General features: G+C 46.4%; 1 protein-coding gene across 1 annotated transcript in view; it reads left to right on the top strand.

Annotated features, from left to right (window-relative positions):
• The window catches only part of LOC129665210 (guanylate cyclase 2G-like), a 39,028-nt gene that overhangs the window by 4,565 nt on the left and 19,845 nt on the right, over positions 1 to 14,618 (top strand). The window contains exons 4-12 of the mRNA XM_055591756.1: positions 843 to 1,028; positions 2,060 to 2,201; positions 3,270 to 3,405; positions 4,879 to 4,991; positions 5,616 to 5,785; positions 7,318 to 7,455; positions 9,476 to 9,559; positions 10,173 to 10,277; positions 10,759 to 10,830. Coding sequence (XP_055447731.1) covers positions 843 to 1,028; positions 2,060 to 2,201; positions 3,270 to 3,405; positions 4,879 to 4,991; positions 5,616 to 5,785; positions 7,318 to 7,455; positions 9,476 to 9,559; positions 10,173 to 10,277; positions 10,759 to 10,830 — 1,146 coding nt within the window. The remainder of the gene's footprint in view (positions 1 to 842; positions 1,029 to 2,059; positions 2,202 to 3,269; positions 3,406 to 4,878; positions 4,992 to 5,615; positions 5,786 to 7,317; positions 7,456 to 9,475; positions 9,560 to 10,172; positions 10,278 to 10,758; positions 10,831 to 14,618) is intronic.

Below are 14,618 nucleotides of genomic sequence, written 5' to 3'. Positions count from 1 at the left end.
GGCTGGAATTCTACTTCTCTCTACTTTCCAGGGCATCCTCCTGCCTCCACTTGTTATTACCACCCCCTTTCTTCAGTTCCCCTAATCTCTGCTTGCAAGAAGATGAAGAGAAGAGAGGGTGGAGCAGCCCTCAGGATTTGCAGAGAATTCTTTTCAATCCTTCCTTTTTCCTCATAAAACTCTGATGGTTAATTCCAACTGGTTTATAGTACAGGAAGAGTATAGGATGTGAAATATACCATAAAGAGGCCACACGATATCATCATGCTTCTTGAAACAACACACAGACCCATTTGATAAAACTATTTCCAGTTAGGTTTATGTTGGAAAAAATCAAGCTGCAGAGAAACAGTACAGTGTAATGTCAGTTATGTAAAGTATATATACTTTGTATGTACACAGTGTACACACCCATATATGCACACACGTACCTCTCTGTGTGCTTATACTAGAGAATTTGGGATGCACACAATGAGTGGTGGGCACTTCTTAGAGTAGTGATCATATCGATGATAGCAATGTAATAAACATTGAAACCACAAAGCAAAATGGAGACCAGACGGTCCTGAGCGTGCTCAGCTTGGCAATCTTTGCTGCTTTATAAGCTTTACATGGCTTAGCTACTTGGTGCCTCGGTATGTTTGCTCTTCTTCATTCTCTGGCTTCCTTCCTACTGCTCTGTGCTAGCTAGAAAATATGGACCTGGTATGGCTGAACCTTCTGAAATTATTGTATTTCCAATAATAGCATAGGATAATTAAAGCTCTGTGCTGCCTTGCATGTAGTTGGGCTCTGAAGGTCGCTTGCTACAGCATGGTGACATTCACTTCGTTACCTTTTAGGACATGTTTTGGAAGAAAGCACTGACAAGTGACAAGGTCATACGCTTTCCCAAAGTCTATGAATCCGTGTTGGTCATAGCACCCAGCTCCCAAGGAGAAGGCACTGCAGATGATAGCTTCCAGAAACAAGTCTACCAAAGGCTGAGGATGCCACCCTTTCACAGCTCCATCTCCTCAGAGGAGCAGGTCTGTTGGTGGTTGCTGCACAGTCTATTGATTTTGCATTTCTCTTTCTTATTTCCTCCTCTTCTCCCCAGCCCCTCCCCCATAATATTGTCTCCCACAGCCTCAAATAAACAGCAGTGATGCTCTTTTGTGAAGTCCATACCCATGGCCACAGAGGAGTCAAGGTTATGGGCTGGAAAGCTACTGGCTTTGCTAGTTACTAATTGTGGAGTCTTGAAGTAAAATTACCTAACTTCCTCATAGCTGGGTTTCCTCAAACATGAACTGGAATCCTTATGGCATCTGCCTTCCAAGCTGTGGGCCTGAGTGTGACAATCTACTATGTTGATGTAGCAGAAGAGAGAGGTGCTCGTGGGTCCTCAGGTTCTGCTGGTTGCCTTTGTCTGGGGATGACATCACTAATAGCCAAGATGGAGCAAGCAGAGTTCAAGCAAGTGGCTGGGCTCTGTTAGGGCAGACAGTCACGACAGGGCATATTAGCCAGTGTGGTAGGGGTGCGCATAGAGAAAGAACCACATGGGGAACATTGTACAGAGAATGCTGGCAAGAGATGAGGGTACTTCCACTCTGTAGCCAAGCTAAGTCACTGGAGACAGAGGTTTGATGACTTCCGAATGAGGGTCCGACTGTGGACTCTAACTAACAGGGTGAGAAGATGGTTATTTATAGGGATCTCTTTATAAATAATAAATGTGCTGAGACCCAGAGAGGATACAGAGCGTGTCTCTGCTCTCATAGCCAGGAAACAGCAGATATTCTGGCTTCCGGATGTTTCACGTAAGCCACACCCTCTTTCCAATGAATAGTTGTGGAGGTGTTCTTGGTCTGAGCGTGTGATGCATTAGAAACCCGGGGCATACAAGGGAAGGGGAGGACACGGACAGCTGGGTTTGGTGTATCAGGCATGGGTGAGAGACAGCTCCCACCTCTTTTCGGTTAGCATCCTGTGCTCCGAGGATGGAAAATGATTTCTTCTAGCTAGGTGGGGGAAGTTGGGGGTGTGCACACTGTGTTTGCTCCTCTCGTTGAAGGTGAGCCCTTACTCTGCCTACCTCCATGATGCCCTCTTACTCTACGCTCAGACTGTGGAGGAGATGATAAAGGCTGAGAAGGACTTCTGGGATGGGCGGCAGCTGGTTAGCATTCTGAGAGCCGGTCAGATCACACTGCAGGGTAAGGTGGTCTTTGAGCTCAGGCTTCTTACCCATGTCCCTGTGGGCTTGGAGATGCTGGGCATACATTATAGACTTCCTGAACATCCTGCTTCATTCTGCTACAGAATGTTTATCATCTCAACAAGATTCCCAGTCTTCCATGGGGTATGTGAATGTCCAGCCTAGACTGCTGTGGGGTTTCCCTGACCAGGGGAAGAGGCCTCTGAGCATTTTATCCTTGTCTCCCTTAGAACATTTTCGCACGGCTTCTAATAATGTACCCATCCAGAGAGACTTGCCTTTAGTACACGTCTGAACAGTAATGTCTTGTAATGTCCGGGGAGGAAAAGGCTACCGGGCCCCGTACCCCGGGTTGTATGCCACCTCTGCTTCTTTTGGCTCTGGAAGGCAGGCCTGGGATCCTGTGCCTCTAGGCCACATGTTTTAGGACCGAGTTCCTCCTTTACTGAGACTAGATGAGTGAGGCCACCAAGATCGCAGAGCCAGGCACATAGTAGGTACTTCATAAATGACAATATTGTTTCCTGTCCTCAGTGGACCCTAATGCCAGGGCAGGGCTTCTGGTTTGGGGTGTAGAGTAGGAGTTTCCTTTTCTGAAGTCTCTCCTTGTCTTTGTACTGAGCAAGGACAGCAAACCTAAATCCCAGGGATGCTTAGGGGAGAAGCCAGCATGGCTGGGACCAAAGAGGTAGCTGTCTATCCTTCATCCCCAGCCAGCTGCTGCCCTGGGGTCATTTCAGCTTCTGATCATCACATTTTCTGATTCTGTGGGAAGCAGTTTTACATGAAATTCAAGCAAGGTGGCTTAATTTTGTTTGTTTATTTTCTCAACTCTGGGAGCCTCCCCATTTGGAGCTAAAGAGGTTCATCTACCTCCCCAGTGTGATTCCACTTCTGAAACAGCTGCTGTCCTTTGGTGTACAGGCTGACCCTCGCTCAGGTTCTGCAAAATGGCAAAGTCTTGCATCCATGCTTGATGGGGCATGGGCTTGCCAGTCAACTGGCACAGGCTGCTGTTGTTAGCCACAAGGGCCCCTTTTTTCTCATGTGATTACTCTCTTTCCAGGGATCACTGGTTCCGTGCTTTTGGACTCACAGGGAGAAAGGTGCATGGATTACTGGGTCTATGCTCTGCAGAAATCTGGAAGCAGATCCCTCTTTCTTCCTTTTCTTCATTATGACAGTTTCCAGAAAGTAATCAGGTACCACTGGCCACTTTTGTCAGATTGATAATGCTGCAGGAAGAACCTGGGGTAGCGGGACCAGAGATTTGGGATCCAGTTCTAGAATATCCCACAAAACGGTCTATTGACTCAGATTTGTCCTGTGGGCTACATGTTTCAGGAGAGTTACGAATGTAGCCCAAAACAATGTTGTAAATGCACGTGAAACATGAGGCATTTTTTGATATATGTGGACCCACAAACACACATGAGATCAGTTCTTAAGCATGGACTTTTTAGATGACAACATTATAGTATGACATCAGAGCTTTCTGGATTCATAAAGATCAACTTTGGCCATAAGGTAGTTTTGCCCGGTCATGGGTATGGCCCTTTTCAGGATCCTGGGGGAGAAAGCAGGAACACAACACCCCAACTAGACCACTGTAGGACTCTGTCCCTGTTAATGGCCCAGCTAGACTCCATCTCCAGTGGTATCCAGAAGAAGCCCTGAGCCCCTGAGGCAGAGAACCATGGAGCCACCTAAGGCCCAACTCCACATTCGGTAAAACTGCTTACCTAAAAAGTCTGATTCCCAGAGACTCATTTGGCATCAGGACCCTGCACTGCTCTGAGTTCCTAGTACTAGGAATTCTGAAAAAAGATCCTTTCTTAGCTACAAACTAATGAGGAAATGAAGAGGAAAACTTGTGTTTAATTCAATGTCTAACTGCTCCCACTTCTACTGCTGTTAACCTAGATTCCATGTATGACATTTTCCCTCCCTTATTTTTTCAAAATAAGTTCCAGCATTGTCCAGCAGAAAGAACAAAGTAAGTATAAAAACCAGGTCCTTAGTATGGTAGGAAGGGATGTCTTCAATGTAGGAAGCAACACTTGGTCTGTGAACGATCAAGATGCTTGCTGGGCATTGAGCTCTGTCTGTGCCAAACAGGTTGACATTTGTAGCATTGGCACATGATCCTCTAAGTCAAAAGAGACATGGTTTAAGTTACAGACTGTGGAAGCTATTCTATCTGGAGAAAAGAGGACATTGCCTCCCTACATTATGTAGCAAGAGGCTGGCTCTGAAGTCTGAAGAGGCTAAGGGAGCTAGAAAAACACTCATCAGGTCACCAGGGGTTTGAACTGAAGGAGTGAGGTCTGCTTGCTGTTGTTTGTTTACATTTATTCATCTCTGGGCATGCATTAATGCATGTATGTATGGCACATATATCCTATACATATGCCATGGCATGAATGTAGCTACAAGGACAATTTTGAGGAGTTGGTTCTGTTTTTCCACCATGTGAGTCTCAAGGGTCCAGCTGGGTCATTAGGCTTCACAGCAAATGCCTAAAGGGTAAAGCTACTGAGACATCTCTTTGGCACCTGGTTTGTTTGTTTGATTTTCATGTATGTCTTAGTTGCTCTTGTTGTACATGAGGTGAAGCCAAGTAGAACAAATGTACTGAGCACTGATCTTTGTCTTTTGTCTCTTCTGCTTTAAAGGCCCTGGATGAATGTCTCTAATATCTCGTGGCCCCATGGCTCCCTTCCTGAATACAAACCTGGCTGTAGATTTCACAACAAGCTCTGTAAAATGGAGCCTCCGACTGTGGCAGGCAAGCATGATGGTTTAGAAAAGGTAGCAGGGACAGTTTCTCAACACACAGTCTTTGGGGCCAGAAAACCTTTCTGTATGAGACTATCCTGTGCTTTGTGGATAATGAACAGTAGCAACTGTGTAGATAGAACCAAAAGTGTTTCCAGACACTGTCAGTATCTCCTAAGGGCACCGTTGCCTTCCTTTCCTGTCAAGAGCCATTCCTATAAGGAACCTTGGATCCTGAGATTTGAGTCTTAGACCATCCTTCTGGGAGGTGGTAGTAGTCTGGGCAGGAGGATATGGCGGAATGGTTAGGAGCCTGGCTTTTGAATTAGACAGACCATGCCTGGAGAACAACACTGTAGAGGGTGCATAGTAAATGTTCAACAAACGTGTAAGAAGTCCTTGCTAAGCTCTTACGACAGGAGCTGCTATTAACAAAAGAACGAGATGAGGAGGGTTGTCATGGTAGCTGGGTGAGGTGAGAAGCTAGCAGAGTAGGATTCCAGCAGAGCCAAGTCATGATTTTAGCATGTCACCACCTACACCACACCTGACAGCTTTTAAGACACCTGCTTGGCAGGGACATGGTTACCTCTGCTCATAGGTGGGCCCGAGCAGTGGCCATCTCTTCCTCCAGGTATGACTGTGACGGCTGTGATTCCCACAGTGACACTCCTGGTTTTAGCTTCAGTAGCTGCCATCGTGGGTCTGGTATTACAGATACTGAGAGGAAAGGCGCAAAGCCCTCATGGAGACACCTGGTGGCAGATCCCTTATGAAAGCATCGCTCTTCTCCCCCAGCACAAGGTGAGGCCACACAGTTCTCTGGTAACTTGCAGAGGGACTTCTCCCAGGAACTTAAAAGAGCCAGGGGCCAGCTCACTGGTGAAGTGAGCAGCCAGCAGAGTCTGAAAACCCGTGTTTAGTTTCTAGGCGACATTTATCAGGGCATGCTACCCTGGGTCCACAAAACTCAGTTTTAAAACCCTGAACTGTTCTTGTTTATATCAGACATGTACGCACTGTATCTTGGTTATATCTCTGCCAGCATTCCCCTTCTCAACCTCTTTCCCCCAGTATATCTCCCATTTCGCTCCCAACTTCATGCCCTCCCCCCACAACACGAAGTCCACATGCACATACATGCGTGGCCATCCATGGAGGCATGGGGGAGCTGTCAGTGGTTACCCACTCCACTCCAAAGGCGGCTCTCTTCCTCCCTCAGCAGCCAAACTTAAAGAGCTCCTGCCTGCTCCACGTTGGACTTTTTAACTGGCTTAATCTTGTATAGGTCTTGTGAAGTGAACCACGGGGTCTGTGGGTTCACATCAGAGGGCAGCCTTTCACTTATCCAGCTCTTATATCCTTTCAGCCCCTCCTCCACAATGTTCCCTGAGCCTTGGGGGGGGGGGAGGCTGACGTAGGTGTTCCATTTGTAGCTGAGACTCAGCTTTTGATGATTTAGAAATGACTGACACTCTTCTGAAGCTCCCCTCAACTTGGTGGGGGCGTTTAAATATTAATGCCCATTCCTGGGAGCATATAGTCCTATCCAAAGCAACACGATCTCTTCCATCTGCAAAGAACTGCTGCAAGTAGCTCATCTGCACAATGATCACAGCAATCTACCACCCAGTGGAGACCAAGCTAAGCTCAAGCCTTCAGGACACCCCAGAAGAAGACATCTGTGCAGACGGATGTCCCCATGGTGAGGTGAAGCCTGAAATGGAGAGTAACTTGAAGGCTTCTGACATTTAGGAAGAATGTGACAAGGTCAGGGGTCATTTAGAAAATGTCAGGATAAGGGTTGGGAAGATTGGCTGGTACCAAGTCTGGAAGGTTTCAGTGTCTTAAAACCAAGAGATTGGCTTCTATTAGCCAGTTCCTTCCAAGCCCCCCCAGGGCTTTGGATTTCCTTTTCCCTCTCCACCCACAGAGCTGTATTTTGATTTGCTTGATTTTGTACATTAGGATCCCATTAATATTCACCTTAAACAGGACTAGGCTACTATGCTCCGAAGATGCGCTCTAGTTTGTTGAAGAGATGCTGGAGATTTAAATACGGAGGTAATTCAGGCTTAGTCAGGAAAAATGACTCCATCCCCACCTCTGCTTAAGTACCACAGCTAGAACATGAATGCAGGCAGCCTGGCCTTAGAGCCTGTGGTACCCATGGTGGTGCCGAGGCCCAGAGTGAGGCAGGCAAGTGAGGAGATATTCACATTGGATTAGAAAGATCAGCGTTCCCAGTATCTAGCTTTCCCAGATACTGACTATGTGACCATCTTCCTTATCTACAAAATATCTACACCCTCCCTAAGCCGCACCTTGTTTTCCAGCCATCCCAGCGAGGCATACCTGTGTCAAGGTGCATCCTTAGTGATGCATCTCCTGGGAAGATTTCTGCAGACTGTAGCTCCTTTGTCAAGAGCCAACAGGGTGAAGAGCTGTTTTACACCCGTGTGGGCCTTTACCAGGTACTTCTGTGCATGTGAGTGCTATTGTGGATTTCTGTCCCATTCTCCAGTTGCGTTTGGTCAGGCAGGGCATTATGAATACAAGGATGTTCTCCAGGCAAAATCCCAGCTGCTTTTAAGTCTCTAGACTGGTGTTTCTCTAACTTCGAGAACTAAGACACAATAAAAAAAAAAATGTACAAATGCTACATGTTACAAAAGAATGTAAGGAATGTTTCTAACATGAAGATTCTGGGTCAGCAGGAACCCGAAATTCTGCATTTCTGATAAGCTCCCCCATGGTGTCCACACTAGTGACTCCAGTGGAATCTTCTGTGGCAATGGTGACATCCCAAAGCTACGGTCACTACCTGCAGGTGACCATTGAACACTAGTGTCTCTAGGAGAACTGAATGTTCGAGGTAATTACTTTACATTAGATAGCTAGGGAGCCGCAGGGCTCACTCAGTCAGGAAAGCTCTCGATGTGTAAGCATGGGGACTGAGTTTCCGACCCCCAGCACCCAAATAAAACAACATCAACCGGGGGGGGGGGGGCAACACCTGCCTGTAATCCCAGTGCCAGAGAGGCCGGGCCCGCATGTTAGCCAGCCAGTTTAGCTGAATTGCTGAGTTTCAGGCTCAGTAAGAGACTCTGTCTGAAAAATAATGTAGAAACCAATAGAGGGCATCTGACATTGACCTCTGGCACATATGCATGCACAGCTGTACACACACGATGTAAATAGTCCTGTGTGGCTATCGGCAACCTCAACAGGCCACACAGCCCTAGAGTGTGGATTTCTTTATCCTGGGACTTTAATGACCCTGTGGTGGTCATTGACACATGTGTAAAACAGGAGGCTATTCGTGCTCAGGCATCACTCCCCCAGCTGGCCTTGGACCATGCTCAGTCATTCTTTAAAAAGTCAGCTCCTTTTGAGGAAAAGTAAACAGGTCCTGGGAAGTGGAGGGGGAAAGTGCCACGCGATCACTGCTCCTTGCTCTAAGGCGCTGGTTCAGTTTCTGGCAGTGTCGTGCCCACTCTGCCATCCCCACCCCATCCTTCAGGCTTCAGCACAAGCATCATTCCTGCCCAGAACCTCTTCCTCTTGGGAACACAATCCTGTCTCTATTCCAAACCCCTCACAGTTGCTGCCACACTGAAAGCGGCAGCTCTGGGCTTGCTGTTTAGCTCATCTGCACCTTGCCTTCTCTTGTGCCAACTCCATCCTTTTGTCTGATCAGCTCCTACCTCGTTGTGGTATGTTTCTGTGGTTGGGTATTGAATAGCTCCAAAGGCAGGCCCACTAGGTAACAGGGGTGATTTATGGCAGAAGCTTTGTGTGCCAAGCATTGCTCTTCTGACACTATGTATTTTAACTGATCCCATCCTTCCTCAAATTTGGTTGTGGTAGTGTCCCCTGACATTTTACAGACAAAGAGAGTCTGGGAGAATTTAAATTGAACAGTCACAATGGGCTTGGACTTTGGCATCTGAGTCCAGACTTAGGAGTTAGATGTTCAGATTCTGCCATGTACTGCCATGGACACCAGCAGTGATCTATCCACAACTGGGCTAGCCACAGCTACCTTGCAGGACCGTGATAACATTTGAAGGAAACCTTACTGCTGAAATGCTAGCGTCCTGGACCTACCACAGTGTCACCAAGGGGGTTGACTTGTCAGTGAAGAGCTGATGCTATCTCCTATAGCTGGCTTTTTATTCTTAGTTTTCCCACTCCATTTCTCGCCTTTTATGTTTCTAGATCATCCTGAGTTAAGAACATTCTATCTTGGGGTTAGAGAAAAGGCTCGGTGGTTAAGAGCACTGATAGCTCTTCCAGAAGACCTGGGTCCAATTCCTAGCACACCCATGTCATCTCAGAATCACTTCTAAGTCCCATCCCAGGGGCTCTGATGCTGTCTTCTCTTCTCCTCAGGCGCTGTACACATGTGGTACACACACGCTAGCGAAACATGCTCACATTTAAGATACTAGAAAGGGCTAAAAGAGCTTTCTACTTTGTCTCTGGTTCCAGGGAAGTCACGTGGCCCTCTGCTACATTGGTGAAGCGGCAGAAGCATGGGTGACGAGGCCAACTGTTCTGCAGGAAGTCTGGCTGGTGAGGCTCTCTGCTCCTGCTCTCAGAAGTGGCCTCCATTCCAAAGGTTCAATGGTGGAAGGGCGTTTTCCCAGCTGGGTCCTTTCTTTGCTTCAGAGGCTTTGGACCACAGAATCTTGGCCTTACACAGGAGCCTGAAGTCTGGCTCCTTCCTAACTCCACCTGCCCCCTTTACCTTTCCTGGCCTTAATTCTGGCCTTTAATCCTCTGTCTGTGATAGCTGCCTGCTGCCTTTTAGACTTGGCTCTTGGGGAGGAAATGGCAGTTTGCTCTGTGTCAATGACCCCGTGTCACACCAGCATCAACAGCTATACCCAGGGAAGTGGTGCTAGATCCACCTGTGATGACGAAGTTTACTTACGACCCATGGCTTAGATGGCTTAGACTAGACTTTGCTAACACTCTGGCTACTGGGCTTTCTTCCTGGCTGTGCCATTTATCAGTGGTATCCCTTCAACAAGCCACTTCACCTTTCAGCATCTGTTCCTTTGCCTGTAAAATGGAAGTTCTTCGCTCACAGCACCTTAGGAGTTAACTGAAGTGGGCAAAGCACACAGTTGTTCATGGTGGGAAGCACTCTCCATACATAATGATATCACCACTGTATTTCCAGATGTGTGAATTAAAGCATGAAAACATCGTCCCCTTCTTTGGCGTTTGCACAGAACCACCTAACATCTGCATTCTCACACAGTATTGCAAAAAAGGAAGTCTCAAGGTAAGCAAAACTACTGAATCTCATGTTGGGCTTCATTAGGCAGCAAGTGGAAAACCTTATTCATTCCTCCCATCCGTCCATGCATGGTTCCTTTTGGCCTCACCGAAACACCTGAAATATCTTAAGCTACTTCCTGGGATCAAAGTAGAGTGAAGCTGCCGAGTATTGGTTTCCTCTGCTCTGGGTGGAAACTGTGTGAACTTGATTTCTTTTAAATGCCACCCCTCCCCTGGCAAATGACCATCAGTTTCATGTCAGGAAAAATAAGTATTTGTAGAATTCAAGCCTGTATCCTTTCTCTACACTGAGCCCGGCTGTGCTACCCTCTGTGAAGATTTCCACTTAGGCGTCACCTGTTCCACCTCACATTCGTTCCAGCCGAAAAGATGTGAGCTACGCAGTCTTCAGCTTGGTCAGTGTGGGAAGCTCACTGTGTGTCAGCTTAAGCCCAAGTGATATTTGGAATAACTGTGTTTTCTAGGACGTCTTGGGAAACTACGATCATGAGATGGATTGGATATTCAAGATCTCATTTGCATATGACATCGTCAATGTGAGTATAGCATAAACTTATTCATTGAATACCTATCATAGTGTTTTTGAGTTGTACTCTATGTTGTGTTAAATCTTTATTGGTTCTCTTTAAATCTCTTTAACAGAGGAACTCTGGGTTTAAATTTGATAACTTTAAACAAATGTTCCATGATTTAGCTAATCCTAGGTAAACATGGAGAAATACTTTACACGGAAGATGGAAAGAATGCTAGGCTTGCCAAATTAGGAAAGAACAGGGCATTTAGAATGTGTGGAACACTTATTTCAGAGAGAATTCAATTACTGGGCCACAAGTCGAGCTAGGGAGGGTACACTAGGGATACACTTTTCATCTCTCTAGCCCTCGAGTCCGTCCGCAGAAACTGGGGATAAGTACCACAAAGCTAAAAAGGTGGGCTAGAGTATAAATATGAGAGGGTGTGAAAGCAGGAATAGTCTTTATTTTGGGCACACAGGACCATGATGGCTGCATTAAGAATGATAATAATCACTGTAACAACACACATAAATTCTATATATAACATATATGGATGCTATTATGTTAAAGGCATTTACCAGTATTTTGTTTTATTGACTAACTTAATTTTTACAATAAAATATAGGGCACATCTGTTGTTACTTGTTTTGCAGATGGGATACAGAACATTCAAGTAGCTTGCCTGAAGTCTCAAGCTACTAAATAGTGCCATTAGGATTCAAATCTAGGCCTTTGAGTCTTATACTATTATATTATTTCCCATAGCACACTTTGTAGCACAAAGAACTAGAGGTTTCTGTTATGCTTCACAACAGGGAGGAGCCAGTCTCCTAAAGGTGCCCATCAGGGTCTGGCAAGGACCATTCAGAGAGGAGTAGAGAGGGATCCAGGCTTTCCATGAAGGCAGGGAGTATGCAGAGAGTGGGTGGCTAGATCCAAAAGCCCAAGATGACTCATTGTAGATGCACAGATGGTGATGAGGGATGGGGAAGGCAGGTATGTGGTTGGAAAGATGAGCTATGGAGTGTGCCACATTCAGTAAAGATGGTCAATGTGAGGCTGATCTCAAGTCAGACTAGCATGTAGCTTTCATCAGTTTGCTGTGTGGGCTTTTACCATTTAAAAGAACCAAGAAAAGCGCCTGGGAGTAGATCCAGTCAGAGAGAAAGTACGCCAGCCAGCATTGCACCACCAAAAACAACCCCATTACAGGAGCCCCTGCTGGGTGCAGGGGGTGCCACAAGCATGAGACCGAAGCCTAGGCTCTGTAGAGGCTTGGGGCAGCAACTCCCTGAGCGACCTGGCTAGTCTACCCCTCTCTGCACTTTCATGTCAGTGGACTGAAGGTACACTGGTTGGCTCCAAAACCTTCCCTTTCTCAAAGATTTTCTGCCCTCTGCTCCTAAGGAACGGACTCGGTGTGGTGAGACCCTGACTTGCCAGGCACAAGGGAAAGCAGGCATCTTGTTGCCCAGCAAGGTGGACAAACACCGTTTTCCCCATGATTATGTCTCCAGGGGCAACCCCGAAAAACCACGGTTTATTGCCATAGACCTTTAATGACCATCTGTTGACAGACATGGATAGACAAGACTGTCACATGCCAGTCATAAAACAGGCCTTTTTCTGTTGTATATTTTACCAGCACTTCCTGTATGTCGGGAGAGAGGGAGGGGAAAAAGGGGAGAGAGAGGGAGAGAGAGAGAGAGAGAGAGAGAGAGAGAGAGAGAGCCCAAACAACCAATGAACAGAATAAGGGGTTTAATATTTACTTTGGATTTGATTGGAGTTTGGGCATGGATGGCACAGGGAACAAGGCTCCTTTTCCTGTCCCGTAGGAGCCCAAAGCAATGGGATGATTTTTTTTAACTAAAAGAAACTTTGATGAAGTCTGAGGATGAGAAACAATTTGTCACAGAAATTGGCTTAGGGATTTAAACTCTGACTTTGTTGCCTACTGATTGCATGACCATCACCACCCTGAGACTCAGAAATAAAGGTGCTATCAGAATCCACCTCCAAAAGTTGATTTGAGAGCTATACTATGTAAAATGCTTAGCACTGTGGCTACCCTGTAACATGTATGTAATGCATGTTAATTTCTTAGCACTAGCACATTAGTACTAATAACTTAAGTATGTGTATTCATATCTATGCTCTCGTTGCTATCTCCCAAGAATCCTGCGGAATAGTTCTGCGCTGGGAGAAATATGGTACTATAAGGTGCACTGTGAATGTAGCTGGCCCACCTTAACTACGTCTCAGCTATGTCTGAATCCACATTGAAGGCTTAGTGAAAAAAATGGTTGTTTCTCGAAATAAAATCTTTACATGCATCAAAATAAATTCACAGTATTATTAAAATTATTTTACTAGCTTAGCTTTTCTTAAGCTGGCTGGTGAAAAAAATTAAAAATATACATGCGACTTGCATTGTGTTTTGATCAGATGGTGATTTTTATTAACTAACAATTAGTAACAGTAGTATTAGTATTTACTCCATTTTAAAGAGGGAATTAAAATGAAGCTTAGTCAGGTGAGGTTACTGGCCCAACTGGTAAGCGGCAGACTGGGGGTGTGGCTTATCTTTAAACCTGCCTTTTCTCTCGTGCTTCCTGCTAAGTACCAGAGAACACAAACTCAAGTGCCAGATGAAGGAGCCCTGGGGGACCTTCCAGAAATTTCCAGTAGAGCAAGAAGTACAAGTCACGGTCAGGAGGCAGAACAGCCCAAGTGCGCGGTGTCTGGCCTGTGACTCAGGAGCACACTCGTGGTTCTGTTTCTTCTCTGACAGTATGCATTATCATGCCACTTCATTAGGATGGAAAGTAAAAACAAGCCGCCTCCCAGAACCCCAGCCATCCCGAAGCATGTTGATTTTACCATGTAATGAGCTCCATTAAAGCCCCGCCTTCTGGTGCACTCCTAAACTGCTGTTTCCTAATTGTGAGGCAAAGAATGAGAACAGATGTGAGACTGAGACAAGACACCTGCCTGGGGCAGGGACAGCAGAGGCCAGAGAAAAACCTTGTAGGTCTTGGTGAAGTGGCACAGACAGACGTGTCTGCAAGGCTTTGGAGAACTCTGGACGGGCTCAGGTCTCACCAGATGGCACACTATTACCTTAGCCTGATGGTGTAAATTGGGGTTCAGTTTTGCTGTCTCAGCAAGTGGGCTGCTGAGATTAAAAAAAAAAACCCATCTCCAGATTGGCTGGGACTAGTGATAGAGCCACTCTTCTGGCCGTTTCCTTATTGCTGTCTGTATCCATCCATATTGCCAATGTAATACTGGCCCCACGGTTCCGGCTGGAGCAAGAGGGGTGCTTACCCTGTCGGCCACTTGAGCTGGAATCTAAGAGGCTCAAGATTTAGGGGTTCCAATCCCCCAGATCCTCCCTGCGGTACCAGCGGGGCCTCCCAAGCCAGCCTGGGCCCCTCTCCTTCCCGGCAGGCTAGGAACCTAACTGGATATAGTTTGCTCTTGTGCAAGGTAATGGAGGAATTTGGCCTCCCTCCCTTCTCTCCCCTACTTGCCCTAACCACCCAGAGTGCCAGAAACAGAAGTTTCTGAGCTGTAACCAGGCTTTGAAGGCTGTGAATCCTGGGCTGTACCCCAGCTCTGTGCCTGCCTACCTGTGAGCACTGAAATGGCTGTTTCCTTATTGTGAAGCAAAGACTGAAAAGTTAACTTGTCTTAGAAAAGAGTGAGTGTGGTGACATGTGTAAAGCTTGTGTGGCCTGAAATGCGCATGAATGTCTACTCGGTTTTATTTGTTCACAAATTAACACCACAACGCGTGGTTTCAC

Source organism: Psammomys obesus, unplaced genomic scaffold (genome assembly GCF_907164565.1).
Source record: "Psammomys obesus unplaced genomic scaffold, mPsaObe1.curated_primary_1811, whole genome shotgun sequence".
NCBI lineage: Eukaryota > Metazoa > Chordata > Mammalia > Rodentia > Muridae > Psammomys > Psammomys obesus.
The sequence above is the reverse complement of the archived record's forward strand: the minus strand, read 5'-3'. Positions and strand labels throughout refer to the sequence as shown.